General features: G+C 38.5%; 1 protein-coding gene across 1 annotated transcript in view; it reads right to left on the reverse strand.

Annotated features, from left to right (window-relative positions):
* Positions 1-20,886, reverse strand: part of ABLIM2 (actin binding LIM protein family member 2) — a gene marked incomplete at both ends in the record, with an annotated part of 106,611 nt that overhangs the window by 65,286 nt on the left and 20,439 nt on the right. The window contains 4 exons of the mRNA XM_080344404.1: positions 1,924-2,017; positions 3,972-4,098; positions 8,594-8,709; positions 18,243-18,426. Of these exons, the coding sequence (XP_080200530.1) occupies positions 1,924-2,017; positions 3,972-4,098; positions 8,594-8,709; positions 18,243-18,426 (521 nt within the window). The remainder of the gene's footprint in view (positions 1-1,923; positions 2,018-3,971; positions 4,099-8,593; positions 8,710-18,242; positions 18,427-20,886) is intronic.

Raw genomic sequence — 20,886 nt, forward strand, 5'->3', positions numbered from 1 at the left:
CCAGCAGCTCCTTTGGGTGACTATTCTTCTGCCTAATAAGTATTGCTGTCAAGGTCTTCTCCCACTTCAAAAGTAACTTGTTCTATTATTTTAGTACATCTTCAGACTATATTCAAGATGGTAAAAACAAACAAACAAACAACTGAAGTTTTGAAAACTGTTTCAGGATTCCAGACAATTCCACAAAAAATACATCCGACAACAAAAAGCAGCCATACCTACTACTTATTTTTTCTGTCCTCCTGACCAGGAGATATAAAACATACTAACAAGCTGTTGAGTGGCAAACACACACCGAGTTTGATACCAGACAGACAGGGGAACCAGCCCAAACCTGAAGCCTTATGAACAAATTCCTCTGCTGCAGATGAACAACAAATGACTTACCCACGTTAGCTATGGATACAGACTCTGCATTCTTTCAAATCTGTTTGCTTAAGTCACAATTTTCAGCGTAGCTTCCTAATGAAACAAGGTGTGCTTGATAACTCCTCATCTGACCACTCTCTGTGGTCAACATTGGAACTCAACAGCCATTTGAAGTCATCTCTTACAGAGGTCCAAAGGCTGCTCACCATAGAAGGAGCCTCAACATTGTGTGTTAATTCTTGACTGTGTAAACAGGCAGCAGAAATGTAAAGAAAACTCTGGAGATATTTTAGGGGGTAATAGGTAGGATGGGAGTAGACATTTTGGGAGAGGTCATGAGGAACAGGACCTATCGTGGCAGCTGAATGAATGCTAGGACAGAGGACATTCACCTATATTCAGGCTTCATTAGTTTTGTTGCATGTAATACAAGTTGTTTCATACAATCTTTTGGAAAAAAGGTTATAGGCCATACAGTTTCCATATTGTTGTAACAAACTTCCAGACATTAAATATCATTGTACCTGTTCAAATCCATTGCCTGCTTCATACTAACTTCATCCTATTTTTCCTGCTTGATAGAGACACTATCTGACACTGCTGTACTTTTACGGATTGCATTTCATCATCTGTTCTCTTTTTTAAAAAGTTTTCGGAATCTTTCATCAGGTCACAGACTTCAATCACAGTCACTCCCAGGCTGCACCAGTACCAAAGGAAGAAAAGAATCAGTGCCCCAGCACTGTCACCAGAGCAACACTGGGAAAGAGGAGGAGGGACACACACACACTAACTGAAAACACCACCTAGAACTACAGTGACAGATGTAATCAGTCATGGTAAAATTCCTACAACAGCTTTAAAGAATGAGTTTTATTATTGGTCCATTTATAATGAAACCAAACAACTATCATAATGCTCAGTACATTCTCATCAAGCAGTTAAACAGATGTACACGTGCCCGCCAGGTCCCACAAATCCAACTGAGTACTGTTACTATACCCATCTTCTTAACCATTTTTTTTTGGTCTTTTCATCATCCACAGAGACAGAAAGGACCTAGTTCTTAAACCCATCACACCACATGCCATTGTTTAACCATATTGCCGTTAAAATACTACCAAATAAAAACACTATGTTTGCATAGACATTGCAAGGCAAGAACCAGGACAGAAAAACACAATATTGTGAAGCCAAATATCAGCAGAGAAGCTGAAAATTCTGTTCTTCTACCATTTTAGAACTGATCACTTTCTGTAACTTGCTATGGGTAACTGCACTCCAAATTTAATGTAAGTATTAACATGTGCATGATAACACATTCACGTACTACTTTTGCTACCTGAACATTCTCCAGTACCACAAATTTCCATTTAAGGCGTGTGTGTATTACCAAATGAACAACAAAAGAAACAGAAAAGAACTACAGAAAAAGGTCGTAGTGTGTTATAAAAGTAACATTAAACTGTTGCATTAACACTCATTTGTGAGCATATGACTATAACCAAAGGAGCAAGTCTCTTCAGATGAGTTTGAAAGACAGATTTCCCTTACCTCCAGCACTCTTCCTGTGATATACTTTTCACAATTGTCACATCTGATACCAAACTTTGCATGATAGTCCGTTTCGCAATATGGAATGCCATCCCTAGGGAAGAACAACAGGATATAGAGATTGTTTTACATAGGCTTAGAGGTTTACTGAGAGTTTATACAGCTAAATTTGCTAAGGCTTCAACACTTCACAGGGCATTTATGGACTCCCACCTCCCAAATAGCTGTATTTATTCACTTCGTAAAGAACTGAATAGTTAATGCACTATTCCGGCCCTTCTGAATCTACCATGATCCCACTTCCCTGATTTGTCACTGCATTCAGCTGTTGCCTATCCCCTGATCCCAACACTCACTTTCTGAGACTCTCACATCATTTGTTTTGATAGCGTCACTCATTCAATACTTCAACGTGTTTCCCACTCTTTGTAAAAAATACTTGTTTCTACATATTATTCTTTCCCTCTTTAATTATTATCTAATTGTACTTAGCTTATACTGCAGAGTAATTTCTCAACTACCTTGATGGTAAATGAAGTTTTCATTAACAGTTAAGTCTATTGACATTCTTGACTGGACTTGCTTAAAGACAGTCATGGATTAACCAACTCGGAAACCTGCTCCATAGAAGCCAGTTATGACTATGAGGCTTCAATCTGAGCAGCAAAAGAGATCTTGTAGGACATTTGTGCATGCTGTGAACAGTTATTGCACCACCACAAGTGATTTAAGATAGTGTACAATTTAAAAATATGAAGAATAAAACCAGGAGTCTTAGCTTTTTTTCTAAAAGCTCAGAACATGTGGGCTATTGCTCTGAAGTGAAGCTATTTGTTAATTTTACATTTAGATCACAACTTTACAACATTCTACACTTAGACCATTAAACTGATGAAAATTAATTACTCTAGAATAAACTGGAGACTCTTCTCCTATTTCAAAGTGCAAAAACAGCTAAAACAGCCCATGGTCAGACAGATTTATTAGCAGAGGAATAATTTTATTGGACATTTCCCTAGAGAAACATAAAAATTAATTTTATAGCATAGAAGTTGGATTTCTTAGAGACCAACCTATAAGTTACCACAATAATTAATTTAGTTAAGAGAAGAAACATCCTGCCTTCAATTATTTTGTTTGGCATTTAGCTTTCTAAAAAGAGGATTTAACAATAATTATATTGTTACAATTTATGTCGTTTTTATTATTTAATAACAAGCAAATAACCCACTGTACCAAAACACAGCAGAGTAGCACAAGATTTGAAATAGTGCAAAACTTTATTTAAGAACACCCTTTTATGAAATACTGTTCTGCCACTCTCCAATGCAAACTCTGAAATCAAATGTTATACTTGTATCAATCAAAATCCAAAGAATTGTTGAAAGTCAGTGGGACATGAGCTTTGAAACTCCATCATCTCTGGGTACTGGTGATTAAGTCAGCTGTTGAAGAAAATTTCATAGTAGCAACACACTTCTCTAAAGCAGAAATTAATCCCAGGTGCCTTGGCCAGTGAAAGCCCCATATCTCACTGAGCTGATATGGGACTCATTCTGACATGGGACTCATTCTGTGTGTTCACTTTGGGCTGACTCTCATCGCTGTCATAACATTCAGTCCAAATCCAATAGCATAGGGGTCTGGAGCAGCACAAAAGCTTGATAGGTACCTCCTTAATGAACTTTTTGAGAACATTTTTGCTTACACGAAACTCATGGAAACGATAATATCTGCTTGTTCATACAACATCACATAGAGCAAAGTCAAACATAGATAACTAAACGTGTATCTATGAGGCTTTGAAGCATACTCCACCAATCGCCTTTCTGTAGCTTTGGAAAGTCTCATTCCAGGTAAATGGACAAATTCTACTTTTAGTAATTTGAATTTTTCTGCATTTAATACCATTTATATAATAATTTAGACAATAATCTCTAATCTTTTATATATCTCCAAATACTGATAAACACAAATTAGAAGATATGCAATACTGAATTAATTAAGAATGCTGAAAATGAGCAAAAATGCTCCTTCACTCAACTTACTTGCTGATGTACTCCGCATTCAGTTGCTTGCCACATGTATTGCACTTAAAACAGCCCAAATGCCAGTGTTTGTCCAAGGCAACCAATGACTGCCCATTTTTTATTTCTGAACCACAGCCACCACAATCTGCAAGACAGAAACCTCATATGAGTGAATCACGCTCTTTAGATGGTCACACAACAATACTGGTTCGTGGAATATGAGGATCCATCGGTGTCCCAGTAACAGCTCATGCAGGCTCTGAATATCCCTGCTGGCTGCTCACTGATGGATACTAAGTGCTACTGCCATAATATTGTTCTAACATTGCTAGAAGATATGAATCATTCAAAGAAAAAACTAATGACTCAGGCTTCCTAGTGACTTGAGTTTTATTTTAATTCACTTATACTGTGTTTAAAAGACACAAAGCTCTGCTGAATAAGTTTTCAAGCATTACAAATCAGCCCAATAAAATTAATTAAAAAACACCTAGAAGTCATGAGATTAAAACAAATTGAACTTTCATATTAGACTTTGTTTCTGGGTCTGAAAGCTTTAATCATGTTTCAAAATGCTTTTTGCAACTGCACAAAAAATAAGCTGAAATTCTAAAGTGAACTTCTGTAACTAGGAAAAATGCACCAATACCTGAGAGGCATCACAAGTTCCTGAGTTGTAGTGACATTGCAACATGGGAAAGTGATGGTTAGCTATATATTTATTATTTATAGAAATTCACTTATATATTTATTATTTATAGACATTCACTCATATAAAGTTCCAAAAAGTTGTAAGGAAAACTAACAGAAAATAAAATGCAAACCATGTCATAACTAGATAACATAAGCTAGGCTATGTTGGTTAAACAGGCTATACGTGCGGTAGCTATACTCCTCAAAAAAGTAATTGAGGATAAGGCTTTTTTTGCTTGTTTGGGAGGGGTTTTTTGTCATTTGTTTGGGTTTGTTGTTGGTTTTGTTTTATTTAGTTTTTTCTTAATGATGAATGCTTTTGATTACAGTAGTAAAAGAAAAATCCACTCAGCTTCCACGCTGACAGTCCACTGGCAAAGGCCCTGCTACATAGACATGGTATTTGAACCTGATCCTCTATATCCTAAATAAATCCTCTAATATCCTACAGGGTTCAGCTCTCATGCAGTCCTCACTCTTTAGATTCCTGTCTATGTATAATTTTCTTACAAAATGTTAAAACAGTCAGAATATGTGGAAAAATAAGGATAAACATCAGTAATAAATTTATTCTAGTATCAATATCTCAGTAACCCATCTAATCCTCCATATGATCTTATCTTCCATCTTACGTGAAAACAGATATTACTTTTTTTTTTAAGAATTCTTTATATATATAGCAACAATTTGCTGTAGAAAAGACAAACTCTGTAAGACATTTGAAGAGGCATTTAGAGATGCCAGAAGAAAACAACAATGTCTTGCATGGAAGAGAAAGAAACACAAAAGCATTAAAAAGATTTATCAAGTTATTAAGAAAGAACTCCAAACACAGGATCTCATTAAAAGACTTAGACAATCCTCTTAAAAACTTTCTGATTTAAGATTCTATTTAGTTGGTTACGTGACCCTAATGAGACTCTGTTAGTGCGATTGTAAATGTGTAATTTCTGAGTACACAACAATAAAGGGTAGTTCTTATTTTCCTTTAGTGTATTTGGAATGGATGAAGGGAGTAATAATGTGTGTCTCTAATATCACCCTGTAGAGCACCAATATGTGGAAAGAAGCCCAGCACAAGTCTATGTGCACCACAGATCAGACCATTTGAGTTTTGCTAATAAAAGAGAACATTTGGGTGTGTGCCTGGAATTAGTCCCACAGGACAATAAATACTGAGGTATCTATCCTCTAACTGCAATCAGAAATGTTTTTGTGATCTCCCCTGGTCTGGGGGTTCATCCAGTAATCTAATTTAATCACACTGGTTTAAGGTTTATTTCACAGACTTAATACAATATCATGTGCTCAGATGTCATTCATTTTCCATCTAGTTTAACCTTGGGTGGGCAGAAATGCAGCATTTTGTGAGCTACTTTTTTATTCCTAACTGCTGTTTTCTCTGTTGAGTTCCAGATAATTAAAAACAAATACTGTGGTTGCTATGCCAACAGTGCCTACTGATGCAAGGTCCTTGTCTTCCTATCTTGGATGCAGCACCCTTTGGTGACTCACCTAATTTCAACCAATAACTCTGCAGAACACAGCAATTTGCTGCTACATGTCGACATCATTCCTTGAGTAATCCTTCAACATCAACACTGCCACAAGAGGTTTTCACAGTGAGCATTTTATAAACTAAACAAAACAGGAAGCTAGGTATTTATGCAATAATAAAAAAATTCAAGGACTCAGGCGAAAAAAAAAATATATGACATTCTTCATTTCTTCCAAAGGTAATGCATGAGGGAGGTTAAAAACAAAGTGGGAGGACAAAAACACTGGTTCTATCCTAAAGATTAGCAAGTGCTTGGAAAACAGTAGTTATTACGCATTGCTCTTTTACATATTAATCTGAAAGTTTCCAAAATTCTTTATTATCTTTTAAAATATTTGGTTCATTTTCACTGTCATTGGTCAGGTTCTGACATATCCTGCTACATATACGTGCACGCACCTCTGTGTATTTGTGGCTGCAGTGCTTTCCATTGACCCAGCAAAGCTCTACTCCCCACACCAAGGAGGGGTTATACTATTACTACCCAGTTTCCCAAAGCTCATGAGCTCTGTAGCTTCTGGGCCAGCTGCATGTCACCATGAAATCAGAGGATGCTGCTGTGCAGCAGCACTGCAAGACATGGGGGAAATGGAGTAAGGAAGATATAAGAAAGGATATCGTCTATACAAGTAAGGACGATATTTATCTGGGAACCTGGTAACATCATGGCACATTCACTTGCGGACCACATAAGGACCTCAGTTGGCCCTTTAACAAGTCATGCTATCTGTCAGCTCATCACCACATTGTTTGAGAAGAAGAACTGGTAAACCTCAGCTGAAGACCAAATTAAATTATTTTAGAAGTCCAATCCACAGTGTGGCAGATGTCCAGGTTTCAAGCAAGACTTATCTGAATCCATTAAAACCTGTAACAAGCAAGATTTCCTCCACTTCTAATGAGTTTTGAAGCAGACCTGTATTTGAGGTTTAAATACTTGCACTGGCTTGTGATTTTATTCAGGGAAAAGCTAAACTTTTGTTTTCCAAGGCCAGGTTTTGTCACAAAGATATGTTTTCCAGTGCTGTTTTTCTTTAAAGCAAGTGGTGTGTCAAGGTTTACAGGTACCCATGCATGAGGGAGGCTCAGTGCAGCAACCTGAGAGAGCTAGGGAAATGCAATACAAGATAAACTCTCCATGGGGGGGTGTGTGTGCACAGAGAAAGGGAATGTAAGTACATTAAAGCATACTGTATCACAGATAATCAAATTAAGTTGTTCTGTCAGTACTCAGTCAGGCAAATAATTTCCATTAAAGTCATAGCCACTTTTCCCATTTGACAAGGAGACAAACAGATGATAGGCCATTAAAGTATGGATCTGCAAATGCAGCCAGGCAAGATGGCTGAGGATGATCCCTCTCTGGAATGAGTGACAAGACAAAGCACCTAAGAGAGAGGGGTCATTCTCTCCCCTAAAGGGAATGGCATTAGCAAGAGAGGAATCAGTACACCATCTCTCACTGCATTCACATGGTAGCTTTCACTGACAAACTGGAGAAAGGAGATGGTGAAAACTTCTGTAAAAAAAGAGAGACATGGGGAAAAACAAAGAAAAAAGGAAAAAAAAAAAAAAGAAAAAAAGAAAGAGGAGAAATTCCTCCCTGAAGTGAGATGGATTCCTTATATAAAAAGGTGAGATCCTTCCTTTGTATGGGGTCCTTCCTCAGTCATGCCAAATCCAGCTTGATGCGATATGATAGTAATTAAAAATATTTCTGTCTTTGCTATTTAATTGAATTGCTCTTGGCGTTTAATTATATATAGGTGGTGGATGAATATTAAAGAATGGCAGCTGCTCATGAACAAATCAGCAGAGGAACAAGAGTTCAGAGGAACAATTCCACTCTATGATTTGGTGCAAAAAACATGGTATGAAAAGACCACATTTTGTGTCTGCAGTGTTCCTATCTTCTGATAGTACACAAGGGTACTGAGGTCAAGGCAAATGTCCCTCTGATCACGTTGCATACACATCCTGTGCAGTATTTAGCCACACCCCCTTGTCACTGTTATTTTCTGAAGCAACCCTGGAACACTCACATATTATTAAATATCATGTTAGATTTTATTTTAGCTGGAATCAGACTAAAATATAGCCCTAAAAAATATTAACATCTATATTATGACTTCCTCCAAATAATTTGATTTACTCCAGTTTTAATCAAATGCTCTGGGAGGTTCTGTGTATTGTTAACCCTATAATGGCACCATTTGTGTTTCTTTTTAATATCAGACTTCTCAGTGAACTGCCATATGACTACATTGCATTTTTTGCCACCTTCTAAGCAGCATAGTGGTAAAAACTCCAGTGTAAACATATCAGTGTAAAATCATGTTCTGTGCAAACTAAGAAGCATCAACAGAAAAGAGCAGAAACCCCTACTTACTTCTTAGGTTCTGTACAGGGAAAGAGCTGGTGCTGCTGGAAGGGGGCAGGGAACATTTCTGGCAGATGCACTCCTTCCCATTAAAAGTTACCCGGTCACCCGCAGGAAAGGGCAGTCTACAATAGAGGGAACAAAAACATACAGGTTACAGCCTTACGGCTTTATAAAAATTAAATACTATTTTCACAAAGGAACTGATCATTACTCTGTTTTCTTTTTCTCTACTTGCCTAGTTCCCATTCATGATTTTTCAGCCACTCGGAGGTTAAAGTATTGAAGGGACATATCAAACAGACAACTATAAATGCAGGTTACAGCTACTTAGAAAAAATCATATCTAAAGATGTAAAACCACACTGAGCACTCAAGTCCAAATCCTTGCAAATCTAAGAAATGTAGCATTAGCAAGGGTTGATCACTAACAGGATCAGTTACAGAATGAAAACAAAATTGGCATTACAGGGAGTAAGTACAGGCAAATGCAGCTGCTTTTATGTTGTTACAATGCTGCATGAGAGTAATGACTTTTATACATTAAAAAAACAGCACTTGTTCTCCCAACTTTGATCATATCAAAGTTCTTCTCTTAATCTACATGCTCAGAAAGTAAATGTCAGTAAACCCTCATAGCAGAAAATCTATCCCAGTTATAAAACCCAAAGCGTCTACATTACTTGTTTGCTCTACTCAGCAGCAGCTCCCCTTACACTTAATTAAATCCTTCCTTTTTATCAACGTCCTTAAAACAAAAAGCTTTCTGCTATGAGATTTCTTGTTTGGGCACAGAAACCACTGAGGTTTTTTCTCTAAGGGGACCAGATGGACAAACCGCTTCCCAATGCAGCAAAGGATGGTGAGGATTTAGAAACATATTTCACTCCACCCAGAGCTCATGTTCAACTAAATCCCAAGCAAGCTATCAAAACATGGCTTAAGTGGGGCACAAACATAACACAAGCCTTCTGCCTCATGGTGAAGTCCATCTGATCAGATTATTTCATTAACATTTCATTAAAACTCTACATGACATTCCTCCACAAACTTTATCAAATTCATACCACCTGAGAAGTTGTCTTCACTACAAGAGCTGCACAAATACTTCTTGCTAAGGACAAACATTATTTTGCTCCCTAAAACACCCAAAAGTGGCTTATACTAAATTTGTGTTGCATTTAAAAGAAAATCTGTATTACTTTAAAAGAGAACAAAAGAAATGTTGCCCTTTGTATCTAAATAATGTAACTAAAATCAATATGAAACAAGATAAATAAGTGTTCAACACTACCATCCATTTCAGATCATAGGCAATACTTTAAAAAAGTGAAGACACATGGAGTTTAAATATTGTTATCTCTTTGAATATCTGATAATGAATTCTGATTTTCACCTTTTTTTCTTTTTCCCTTAACTAATGATTTTATATTCCAAATACCTGCTAATTTCTTACTTACCTAAAGTTAAAATAAGGAAAACTATTTTATAGAAACAGCCTTTAAAATTGTCTTGCTCTGACACAGCTCAATGCTCCATGTGTGATTCTGATACAAACAGGCCCAAGGACATTTTAGTACAGATCCAGGAGTCCCAGGTCTCCACCAGTTCAAGAGAGGATTTTCTATCATGAATTTTACTCAATAATCTGATCAGAAGAAGAAAGACAACACTGTGTCTAGTATAATAAAGAGGATGTGATGGAGCTGTACTGCTCCAGTGAGCAGCAGCTCTGTCCTGTCTCTCAGGAATCCAGCAGCAGGAAGCTCCTGTGTTATGTGTTACACATATATATATATGTAAATGTTCTTTTTAGGTCGTAAGTGTATTCACAATGGATTTTTCTACTGCTTAAAGTTCCAGAGCCTTCTAACATATGGAATAATGAGAGTTTAATGAACATCACAGAACAGTTGAGGTTGGAAAGGACCTCTAGAGGTCATCTGGTCCAAGTCAAAAATTTATTTAAATGAACACACACACATTGAATAAAAATTAGTTAATGTGACAAACTTCTATACAGATAATAAACATTAATGACTAATTACCAGAAACTGTCTCAAAAATGGAGTGATATAATTCAAATGCTGTCCTAGTTTTCTGCTGCTAATGTGAAAGAAACCATTAAATCATGTTTTCATTTTAACAAAATATTATAAAATCAAGTCTAGAACTTAGCACTATTGACTGACCTGGAAAGGCACAAGCCAAACAATTTCAGCTGTTCCAGAACTGAGAAAAGAACTTGTTATTGATCTCTCACATGCTTGTAAGATGACATCTCATCTTGATTTACAGACACCCATAAACTTGTTATGACCACTAGTGATCTGCTCCAAATTAAACCCCCACAAAAATGGTTTCTTGCTCCACAGATACAATCACACAACTACACTGCCATACGACTATCCCCAAATCTTTCATTCTTATGCACAGCTGCCTGCCCTGGGCAGGACATTGCCTTTGAGTATGTTTTGCCATGGTCTTCATGAGGACCAAGACTGGGACTCAGCTAATGACCCAAGGGGACTCTCATGAGATGTCTCAGTAATACGGCAAACTTTGCACCATTAATAATCCTGGAGATGGAAGCCATGAATGATTCACGGCTCTGAAGAAGTATCACAACTACTGAGCATTCCTGTATCTAGTATATTAGGAGCAGTAGCTAGAGGGAAGGAGAATATGGTTTTTTTGACTCAATGATTTACCTAACAAAAATCCAGCTTAACACAGAAGCCCATCTCGAACAGCTGGACCAAGCATCAAGTAAACTAGAAGCAGGGACTGATCACTTTGAATCATCTGCATCAGGCAAATAGACAAGCAGAAAGAAAATAAGTTAAAACTAGAAAAGATGAATAGGATGATTGACCTCCTATGGCACAAAGCCAGGTAGACAGCATGCACAAAACACGCCAAAGCTCACAGGTACCAGAGCATGTCACTGGCCTCCTTAAAAGGAAGGGCATGTGGGGGCTTTCCTAGCCCGTGAACATATCATATGTGGTTTATTTTCTAAGAGTTTAGTAACTAACCATAGTGCCCTTCTCTCTATTAAGTTTTCCACATCTGCAAGATACCTTGCCCAAAAAAACCCCCAGGGAAATCCTCCTTGGAAGCTGTCCGCTCAAAGGTACCAACAGATGGTTCCCTCCCTCACTGGTCTTCTAAACCCATAATTAGGTCTTGGAGTTTGTTTCACTGTCTTGTTCGCTGGGAATCCAGAATTCGTACACAACACATTTGCCAGTATTTCTGTAACATCTGACCTCTTCCTTTCACAAGCAGCCATGCTTGAGGATTTTGACACTGGTACAAGTGAAGATGCAACAGAAGGTGGTAACAGTCAATTAACAAGGTTTCAGTTTCTGAGCTCTTCAACTTGTGAGCACGACTATATATAGCATTGTAAGTTAAGAGTAGCATATCTGTCTTCAAATACAATGACATCTCACCACCAGTCACCCACTGAACATTGCTAGGTATGGGTTTTAATTAGCTACTTATCCTTTTAAAAATATTCAGTGTGATTTTCACAGTTGGATTATCTATTTTTAAAATTAGAATTAAGATAATCTTTAAAAGCAGCTCTCTGAAATTATTTACAGGATTTCAATACATCTTCTATGATTCATTTCCCAATTAATTTTGTTTTATCCACCTGCATACAATATTTGTAAACTTGGAAATGACTGGAGCTGACCAAAAAATTCGTATTCTAAAACACCAAACCACCATCAGCCTAATTCAGGGTAACTGTGGGCTGACACTGAAAGGTCTGGTCCTGGTCTTGTCCTTCCCTGCACCATGTATCAACCTCTGCAGCTGTGGGTAAGTCATTCAAGCTTTCTTGGCCAAAACAATTTTTATTTTGTTTTTCAGAGCAAACAGATGGCCTTCTGTTCTTCAAGTTGCTCATCTGAGTCTGTGGCTGAACAGTCAACTAAATTCAATATAAGAAAATTAACAGAAGCATATGGTCAGGGTTGTGGGGAGAGCAAAGCTATTCATTTCAGTAGCAGACTGCAGTTACACTGGATCAGGTGTAATGTCAGACTGCAACCTAAGGACCTACAGGATCAAATTCTGCTCCAACTTGTACCTGGTACAATCAGAACCCTCAAGGTTACTCCATAGGGATGAATTTGACCCAGGGTGTTAAACCTGATGATATGAAGTAGACATTACTTGATATCTACCGTCTACATGAATTTCAACAAGGGCAAATGCCAAGTGCTGCACCTAGGGAGGAATAACACCATGTACCATTACCCCTTGGGGGACAATCAGCTGGAAAGCATAGAAAGATGTAGGGGCTCTGGTGGACACCATGTTGAACATGAGTCAGCACAATGTCCCTGTGGCAAAGAAGGTCAGCTGCATTAGTGTAGTCAGCAAGTCCAGGGATGTGATCTTCTCCTCTGTTCATCACTTGAGACACTGCATCTGGAGCAGTGGGTACCATTTCGAGCTCCTCAGCACAAGCTTCACTGGAGGGAGATTAGTGGGGGTGGCTGGAACAGAGGTCGCAGGGGCAGGGGCTGAAGAAGATGGACTTGTTAAGCCTTAAAATACTCAGGAGAGATGTTATTGCCATCTAAAACTACCTGATGATGTGTATATGAAAATGGAGCCATGCTCTTCTCAAAGGTACAGAGTGAAAGGACAAGAGCCAGCAGATAGAAGCTGGAATCTGGTAAATGTCAACTCAATATAAGGGAAAAAAATTACCACAAGCCTGCTCAAATACTGGAAAAGTCTGTCCAGAGAGACTGTGGGATCTCCATCCTTGGAAATATTTTAAATCAATGCTGTCAGCAGACTGCTTAAACTGGACTTGCTCTGAGCCAGGGTCTGGACCACAGGACCTCTGCAGGTCCCTTCTATCTTACGTGACTCTAGGGCTACAGGGATGCTCCATTGCTCCATGTGTAAACCTGAAGAGCAGGACAGAAAGACTTTTTTTTTCCCCCATCAAGCATCATATATTATATATGGTTTAGAATTAAAACAGTGAGAATAACAGCCTGATTTCAAAACTTTGGCCTCACCATCCAGCTAAAGAAGACTGCTTCCTAAGATGCTTTAAGCAGTGCCCAGTACTGCTTAAGTGGGAACCAAACCCTTTCAAAACTCATCAGCTGAATTCAGTAAGCAATTAAAATGTTTAACATATTCAAAAAGTCTGACCTGATTGCTATGTTTCAGAACTAACTGAATTTTAAGTTCTAATTTTCAGTATTACCTTAATTTTTGAAGACATACATACACAAAAGCCCTCAGCTTCTTTCTAGAAATAGCAGTGTTATATGTAGGACTATAAACCCCTTTGCTGGGGAGAAAAAAAAATATCAGTTTTCTGAATTTTTATATTCAACTGCCTGGTCACAGTGAGTTACCTTATTGAATATAATAGAAATACGAATGGATTAAGAGAAGTTTTAGAGACGGGTTTGGCACAAAACCCCTTGAAGAATACAAAGCTGCCACTTACCCCTCCAGAAATTATTCACCTCTATATAGCACATATTGAACTCTGTCAATACACTGTTTCAAGAAAAAACTTCCTAAATTCAGTCAAAACACAGATATCCAAATTCTGTAAAGGGAACACAAATCTGTCTGATTACTAGCCCAGAATGTAGGTGCTAATTTATCCCCCAGCTAAGAGTCAAATTGCCCGTTTCATAATTTATATGCTACAAAAAGCTGTATTTTTCCAGCTTAAAATTACCATACAACCTTACACAGACCATACATCCATCTTACATATGTATGGTCTGCATAGATGTATTAATACATCATGTAACTTATCACACTAAGACTTCTCCTGAACATTCCATTTTCACAAGTATTATCACAGGTATGATTACCCATTTCTTTTTGAAAGACCCAGTTTCCCACCCCTTCCCATCCTCCATAAATTTTTCATGGGACCATACAGTCCTGTCTCTGATAGCCATATAAGAGCTATGTGCACTATTTTAATAAGAATCAGCTTCTAATGTTACAGATGCTATTTTTCTTTTACAGACACATGAACCTTTCAGAGGAAATGTTTTTAGCAGCCCTCTGCAGGGGACAGGCCCGTCCAGCTAATGCAACTGTGAGAATAAAATTGCTCACCCACCTCTCCGGAATTGAGAGTAAGCAGTTAATATGCAACATTTTTAATCTAGATGGTTTTTCTTGTACTCATTCCTAGTTTTAGGCATTATCATCACAAAACACAACAGTAGAAACCAAGTTTCACTGTACTATGAACAGCACTGGAAGAAGAAGGGACCAAGACCTCAATCTTTATGCCTCTCACAGCAAACATGCAATTAAAACCTGATTTTTTTTAAGAGCCATGCCGTCAACGCAAGATAGAGAGAAACAATTACATAGGGAAATATGGTATACTATACTTTTAATAGTTTTTCTGTGACTACTACTTCTTTTTTTTTTCACACTTTGACTTGTGGCAGCCCTGGGAAATAGCAGCTGAGTGCCAAGGGATGCACAAGATGAGTCGGGTTGCCGACACCAAAGTTTTTTGACAGAGGAGGGCAGCAGGTTGTGAATGCTGTGCAGAGGGCACCAGGGAACAGCTCTTTTCCATCACATTGGGCCACATGGCACTCAAAAGTAGTAGTATCAGGAGCCCCAGAAAATGACTGGGCTCACATTGCTGGCTTTTTTCTCACTGCTCCAGCTAGCTGTTTGCACATTAGGTTTTCTCACTCGTTTTGCCATCTGAAGCAATACACACTTCCCACCAGTTTCTATTCAAGTCTTCTCTGGAAATAAGAAAAAAAGGAGTTGCTACTGTCACTGGTTTACTATGAATGTAGGAACAGTTTAAAAGGGTTACTTCAGCAGTTATAGAAATACAGGTTATAGAAGTGCTCATTTAAAGAGCTTAACGATCCTGCAACATTCTGGAGACCTGTGTCATGAGTCAAAGTGTCTTCTGCTGCCAGCGTTTTCCCCCTGAAGTTGGTAAAAGTCATGCTTGGTTTCCACGAGGCCAGAATCAGCCTCACGATCAGGCAGTCACCACCTTTCAAGTTCACATTGTTCTGGAATTCAGATTTATAACAGAGAGCCCACGTTAAAGTCCAGCTGCAAAAGGCAACATCAAATGCAGTTTGTGTGGTCAGCCAACTGCTTCAGACAGTGTGCTCTGGCCCATTATTTACGGTTTCTGCCCATCTATAAGAAATGAGGGCACAAATGGTACTCCTGACTCTTCTCACCAAAGAAAACAGCAAGGTAGGAGGCTTTACAATCCTGTACCTGAAAACAAATGGTTCAATTTTTTGCCATTTAATATTATTATTTTTAAACAAACAAACATTCTTTTTCTCCTTAAACCACACATATTTATAGTCCACCCGCCTTATTTTTATTGAGGTTATCACTCAATAAAATAAATGCTGATGATATTTAGATGGGACACTCTTTCCCATAAAAATAATAAATTACGTCTGGCTTGCAAAGACTGGGGTAATTGAAGCAATAGTGATTTAAAGCAGTTGTGGACCAGGTCCAGTGTTTTTACTATAAACAGATGACAGGTTTCTTCTGTTGCTCTGCATCACAAGTCAGTGTTACAACCCCCCTGGGAGACACAAACTGCATCTTGCTGGTCAGCAGGGCATTAGTTGACTCTGATGAGGGCAACATCCTTCTAAGGAAAGCAACAGAAGAAAATCTGTGTCTTTCTACTGAAGTTTTAGACAGCAGCAATTAGGAACAGTGAAATAGCTTTTAGTCCAACAGTTATATAGAACATTTAGTTATATAGAATGTTAGGGAACATCTCTGATTTTTTTTTTTTATATTAAATACTATTTTATTGGAACATCATTTTTAAACGCTTTAGCATGTCTTCAATACCTGTGATATTTTTAGTATGTTCTAGTGAGTATTTTCACTGTATTGCAATTCAGCTCACCCGAACTGTTAGGTATTTAAGAATAAATAGTTTTGTCATACAGAAAACTATTCTAAGTTTCCAGGGAGATGAGACAAATTGTACCACCATCAGGTGAAAGGCTGACTAAATACAGCATGAGGTTAGTATATACGATGGCCTCACTGAAACCTAAGTTAGGTACCAACCTGCTAAGTATAGTAACACACAGGTAAATAATTCATGCCTGAATGCTAAACCCTAATGGTGTGGCTGAGGATACAAGCACATTTAGCAGGAAAACAGAATCAACCATTTTTTCTCTTACTCTTAAATAAAGAAGTTCCTCACTTTACAGAAGGTACTAGTGCTAGGAAAGGTACCAAGAAGAGCCATAATACTGAGAGGCTGCAGGCCAAGGGTGTGTATGGTCAACAGTGAAGTTATGAGATCCACAATTAACCAATTAAATAATTTTTCTTCCTATTAAAAAAAAAAAAACAACACAGCAAACAAACAAAACAAACCAACCAAACCAAACACCACCACACTACTCCACAAAGATTTTAGGCATTTTTGTTAACGTTACTATTCATGTCTGTTTAAAAGTATCTAAAAGGAAAAAACCTACTAAACAAAGCAAAACTTGAACAGACGGAATTTAATATAATAAAGGCTAGTCAGACTCAGAGTCTTCCCCTTAACATGCTCTGTTAATTATTCCTGCAATTGCTATATTAAATTGATATCCTGCTGTGAACCACGGCTGTTCTGGAATTTGAAGTCTTGCTTCTGCATCAGCACAGGAGGACATGTGGGTTTGGTAGCCCCACGATCTGGGCAGTTTGGCTGGCAGGTGGCCATGGACACGCTGGTTTTGGATTGCAGTCACCTGAACGTGGCACCAGCACACATAGTATCTACAATGTGGGGCATCTGTGCCCTGTTGTGCTTTCTGTTTGAATATGTGGTTACTCATCTTGTACTGTTAAAGGCTTGAATTTAGCCAGAAAAATTATTACAGCATTTCCATTTGTTCCAAACTGCGATAACAGGGCATTTCCTGAAGGTTTAGTTGACTTAAATTTTCATTCTGAAGTCCTCAACAGATCAGTTTGTGCTGTTTCCCCAGTAAAGGATTAAGGTGCAGGTCAAAGGGACATCAATAGCTTGCACTGCAGAGCCTGCAAACATCCCCACCAGCACTGGGTCGCAATGTCACACGTACCCACGTGGGAAATGATCCCACTGAACTACAATAGGCTGCCTGGGGTCGGGAGGAATTCTGTGTGCTGTGCCACTTGTCACCTCAGTGAAATCCAACACATACAGTAGTGTTTGTGAGTCCAGAACCTTTCTGTCCTGTTTCAAATGACTATTGGAGTTTCTGGGAAGCAGCACTGTGAAACTTTGGGTTAAATCTATTAATACAGTATCCACTCAGCTCGGCCACTGGCATTTGAATCCTTTGTAACTTCAGTCAGCAAAAGACAAATAGCAGACACTGGTGAAATAAAGCAACATTAGTGGCAAAAGGTCTGACAGTAGAGGCAATGGCATTTTCTAAAGTACTTTGAAAATTTCACACATAAGACACCATAAAACAGAAAAAGCATTTGAAAAAAAACAAGGCACTCAAAGTTTGCATATTTTTTTTTTTTTTTTTCCATCTACAGGCTATAAGTTTGAACGCCTGGCATCGGGCTTTCAAAATCTACTTTTTAAATGAAATACAACTTCATGTAGAAAACATACCTGCAGACAGCACACACAAAACAGTCTGGGTGATAGGTTTTGCCCAGAGCCGAGACCACTTCTCCCTCAATGAATTCATCACAACTGAAGCACCGTGTGCCATAGAGTCTCTGGTAGTCCAAAGTACAGATGTAGTCTCCCTGTCTCACAAAGAATCCTCCTTGAGCCAGGTCACATCCACAAGCTGCAGGAAGAGAAAAGGCAGACTCAGAAGGCTGGAAAAGGAAAACTCACTCTCTAAGTGATGATGATTTTTCAACTATGATCAGTGTGATTCCTAGTGGAGTATTTAAGCACTTCAATATATGAGCTTATGATAACAGAACAGTTGTGCATCTGAAAAACATTACTTCTATAGTAAATTACATCAGTGATGCATTCTGTACACTAATAGTTTGGATTTATTCCATGTAAAAATATTAAACTCAATGCAGAGGCTGCAAGCACAAACTTAAGTCTTTAGGAGTTGAGTTCAGGGCTAGCATATACAATACCCATTACTATATTCAATAGGTTAAAAGAAATGCATAAAGGATATAAACCTTCAAAATCTAAAGCACCAATGTTACAGAGAAATATCTCTGCCAGGTTACTCTACAACCGCCTGATATTCCTCCTGGATACAAAAGTGGTTAAAACATTGCTCCATCTAAACACAGGGTCTGATGCACACGGCAACTGCTGTAATTGTCCACAACAGTTTACAAGATCCTTTCTTTAAATCAGATCTTACATTTACCCGATAAACATCACATGCCAAACATAAATTGGAGGGATCACCAGCACCATCTGCTCTTGGCAAAAGTAGAGTTTTTCATCCTATCTGTCAAGTTATATCTTTAAAGCTAACTGTGTAGGAAAGGGTTAAAGTTGATTAACCCATGGCTTGTAAGACTTTTCAGAGGCTTCCTCCATTGTGCTAGGGCTGGAGCTAGGCTGGCATTTTGAGAACATGTAAGATGGGAAAGGAGAGAGACAACAGCCTGGCTGATATCATACAGAAGTAGACAGAGACAGAAGAAGCAGCTCATCCATAACAAACTGGATCTTTGAAAACAGATGATTTATAAGGAGAACTGGAATGCAAAATGTTATTCTGATGCTGTGCTGACTACTACTTTAAGTCACAGCATTACCCTTGTTACTACGTACTTTTGTTCCTGGGGATGTGCATGTAAGGAAGTGCTTCCAGCAGCAAATGGTGCCTACAGTCAAACGAGGCTGAACAATCACAGCAGTGTCATTACTCAAATGCAACACACAGAAGAAAAGTGAGAATGTTGCTTATCAAATTTGGGTCGCATATACGTAACACTTCAGAGCTGTTCAGTGCCTTGGTCCCAGAACAGCAGAGGTACCTCAACATCTAAAGTTCAAGACTGAGATTTCTGCTTAGGTACCTGAGAGTCCACAGGCACTTTGGTTTTTAAATGTAAAGCCTTCCAGCTCACACCAAAGCCTGTTTGCAATGCCAGAATTGGTCATCTTGCATCTAAGCAATGAGAAACAAATCTCCAGCAGACATGCTCAAGGCACAAAATAACACACACTCACGGCACAGAAATCCCTTGAACACATAAGATCCTGTCACGTTCATTCAAAAACACATCCAATCACCTGCCTTTTTAAATCATCTTTCTAGTAGCTAGAGACCGCAGCACAGGAGGCCTGGGTTCAAGGTCCTCTTTAAACCCTGAGCTGACATTTAAATCACGATCCTTTCCCTCCTTGGAGATGGCCCTAACCACTAAGAGACAGAAAACAACAATCATGCTGGAACTATATTAGTATAGGATCAAGAACTGCAGAACCATGGCTTAATTAACCCTTCTTTTAAGTCAAAATAATTCCAGTTACATAGCATTTGTCACGGACTATATCTATGGACTAGAAGATTTATCTTGCAATACATTGTTCATGTGGTTTATCTCACAGGTTTAACACATTTGCTTTAACATTCTCCTTTCTCACCCTTGCTCTAAGTTTTAGTAAGGACATGGTTTTTTTTTTAACAGATTCTTAAAAAATGTTGCTTACTTCCTAAATATCAGGGGTTTCTTTCAGCCTATATATTTCACCTACATATGTACTGTTGTGACAAAAACACAGATCAGTTTTGGATCTAAGATGAGGCTGAGCACCACATTGCTCTGATACCAACAATGCACTAGAGCAGTTCTAAATTGTACCATACAGTGTTTAAACTTGCAGACTGGATCATAAGAGAAAATCATTAAAGGACATCATTAGGATTTTTTTAAGTGAGCAGGGAGGGTTTACTTCCCTATATAATGTTTCTTTATGGCACATCTTAACTGCAGTGCACCTGAACAAAGCTACCAAGAACTGCTTTGAGCTACAGGGCAGGCACCGACCTACAGGTTTTGGTCTGTGCCATCCAAGAAGGACCTGGAGCTGGGCTTCCATAACAAGGGGAAGACAAGGAGTTGGAAGTGCACCCATAAATTACCTGTCCCTGCTCTGTCATGCACTCTTGCCACTACTCTCCTGCTAAAACAAGCAGTAAGCAGAAGCAAATCTGTATGTTTTTACTGCTGGCGTGGGTCCTTAAGGGAGGTCATGCAGGTCCTGCCTCAGTGCTGCTAACAGGGCCCTGGTGCTGAGGTTTGGGGTAGATGGGGTT

This window comes from Nesoenas mayeri (assembly GCF_963082525.1).
Source record: "Nesoenas mayeri genome assembly, chromosome: 4".
Lineage (NCBI taxonomy): Eukaryota > Metazoa > Chordata > Aves > Columbiformes > Columbidae > Nesoenas > Nesoenas mayeri.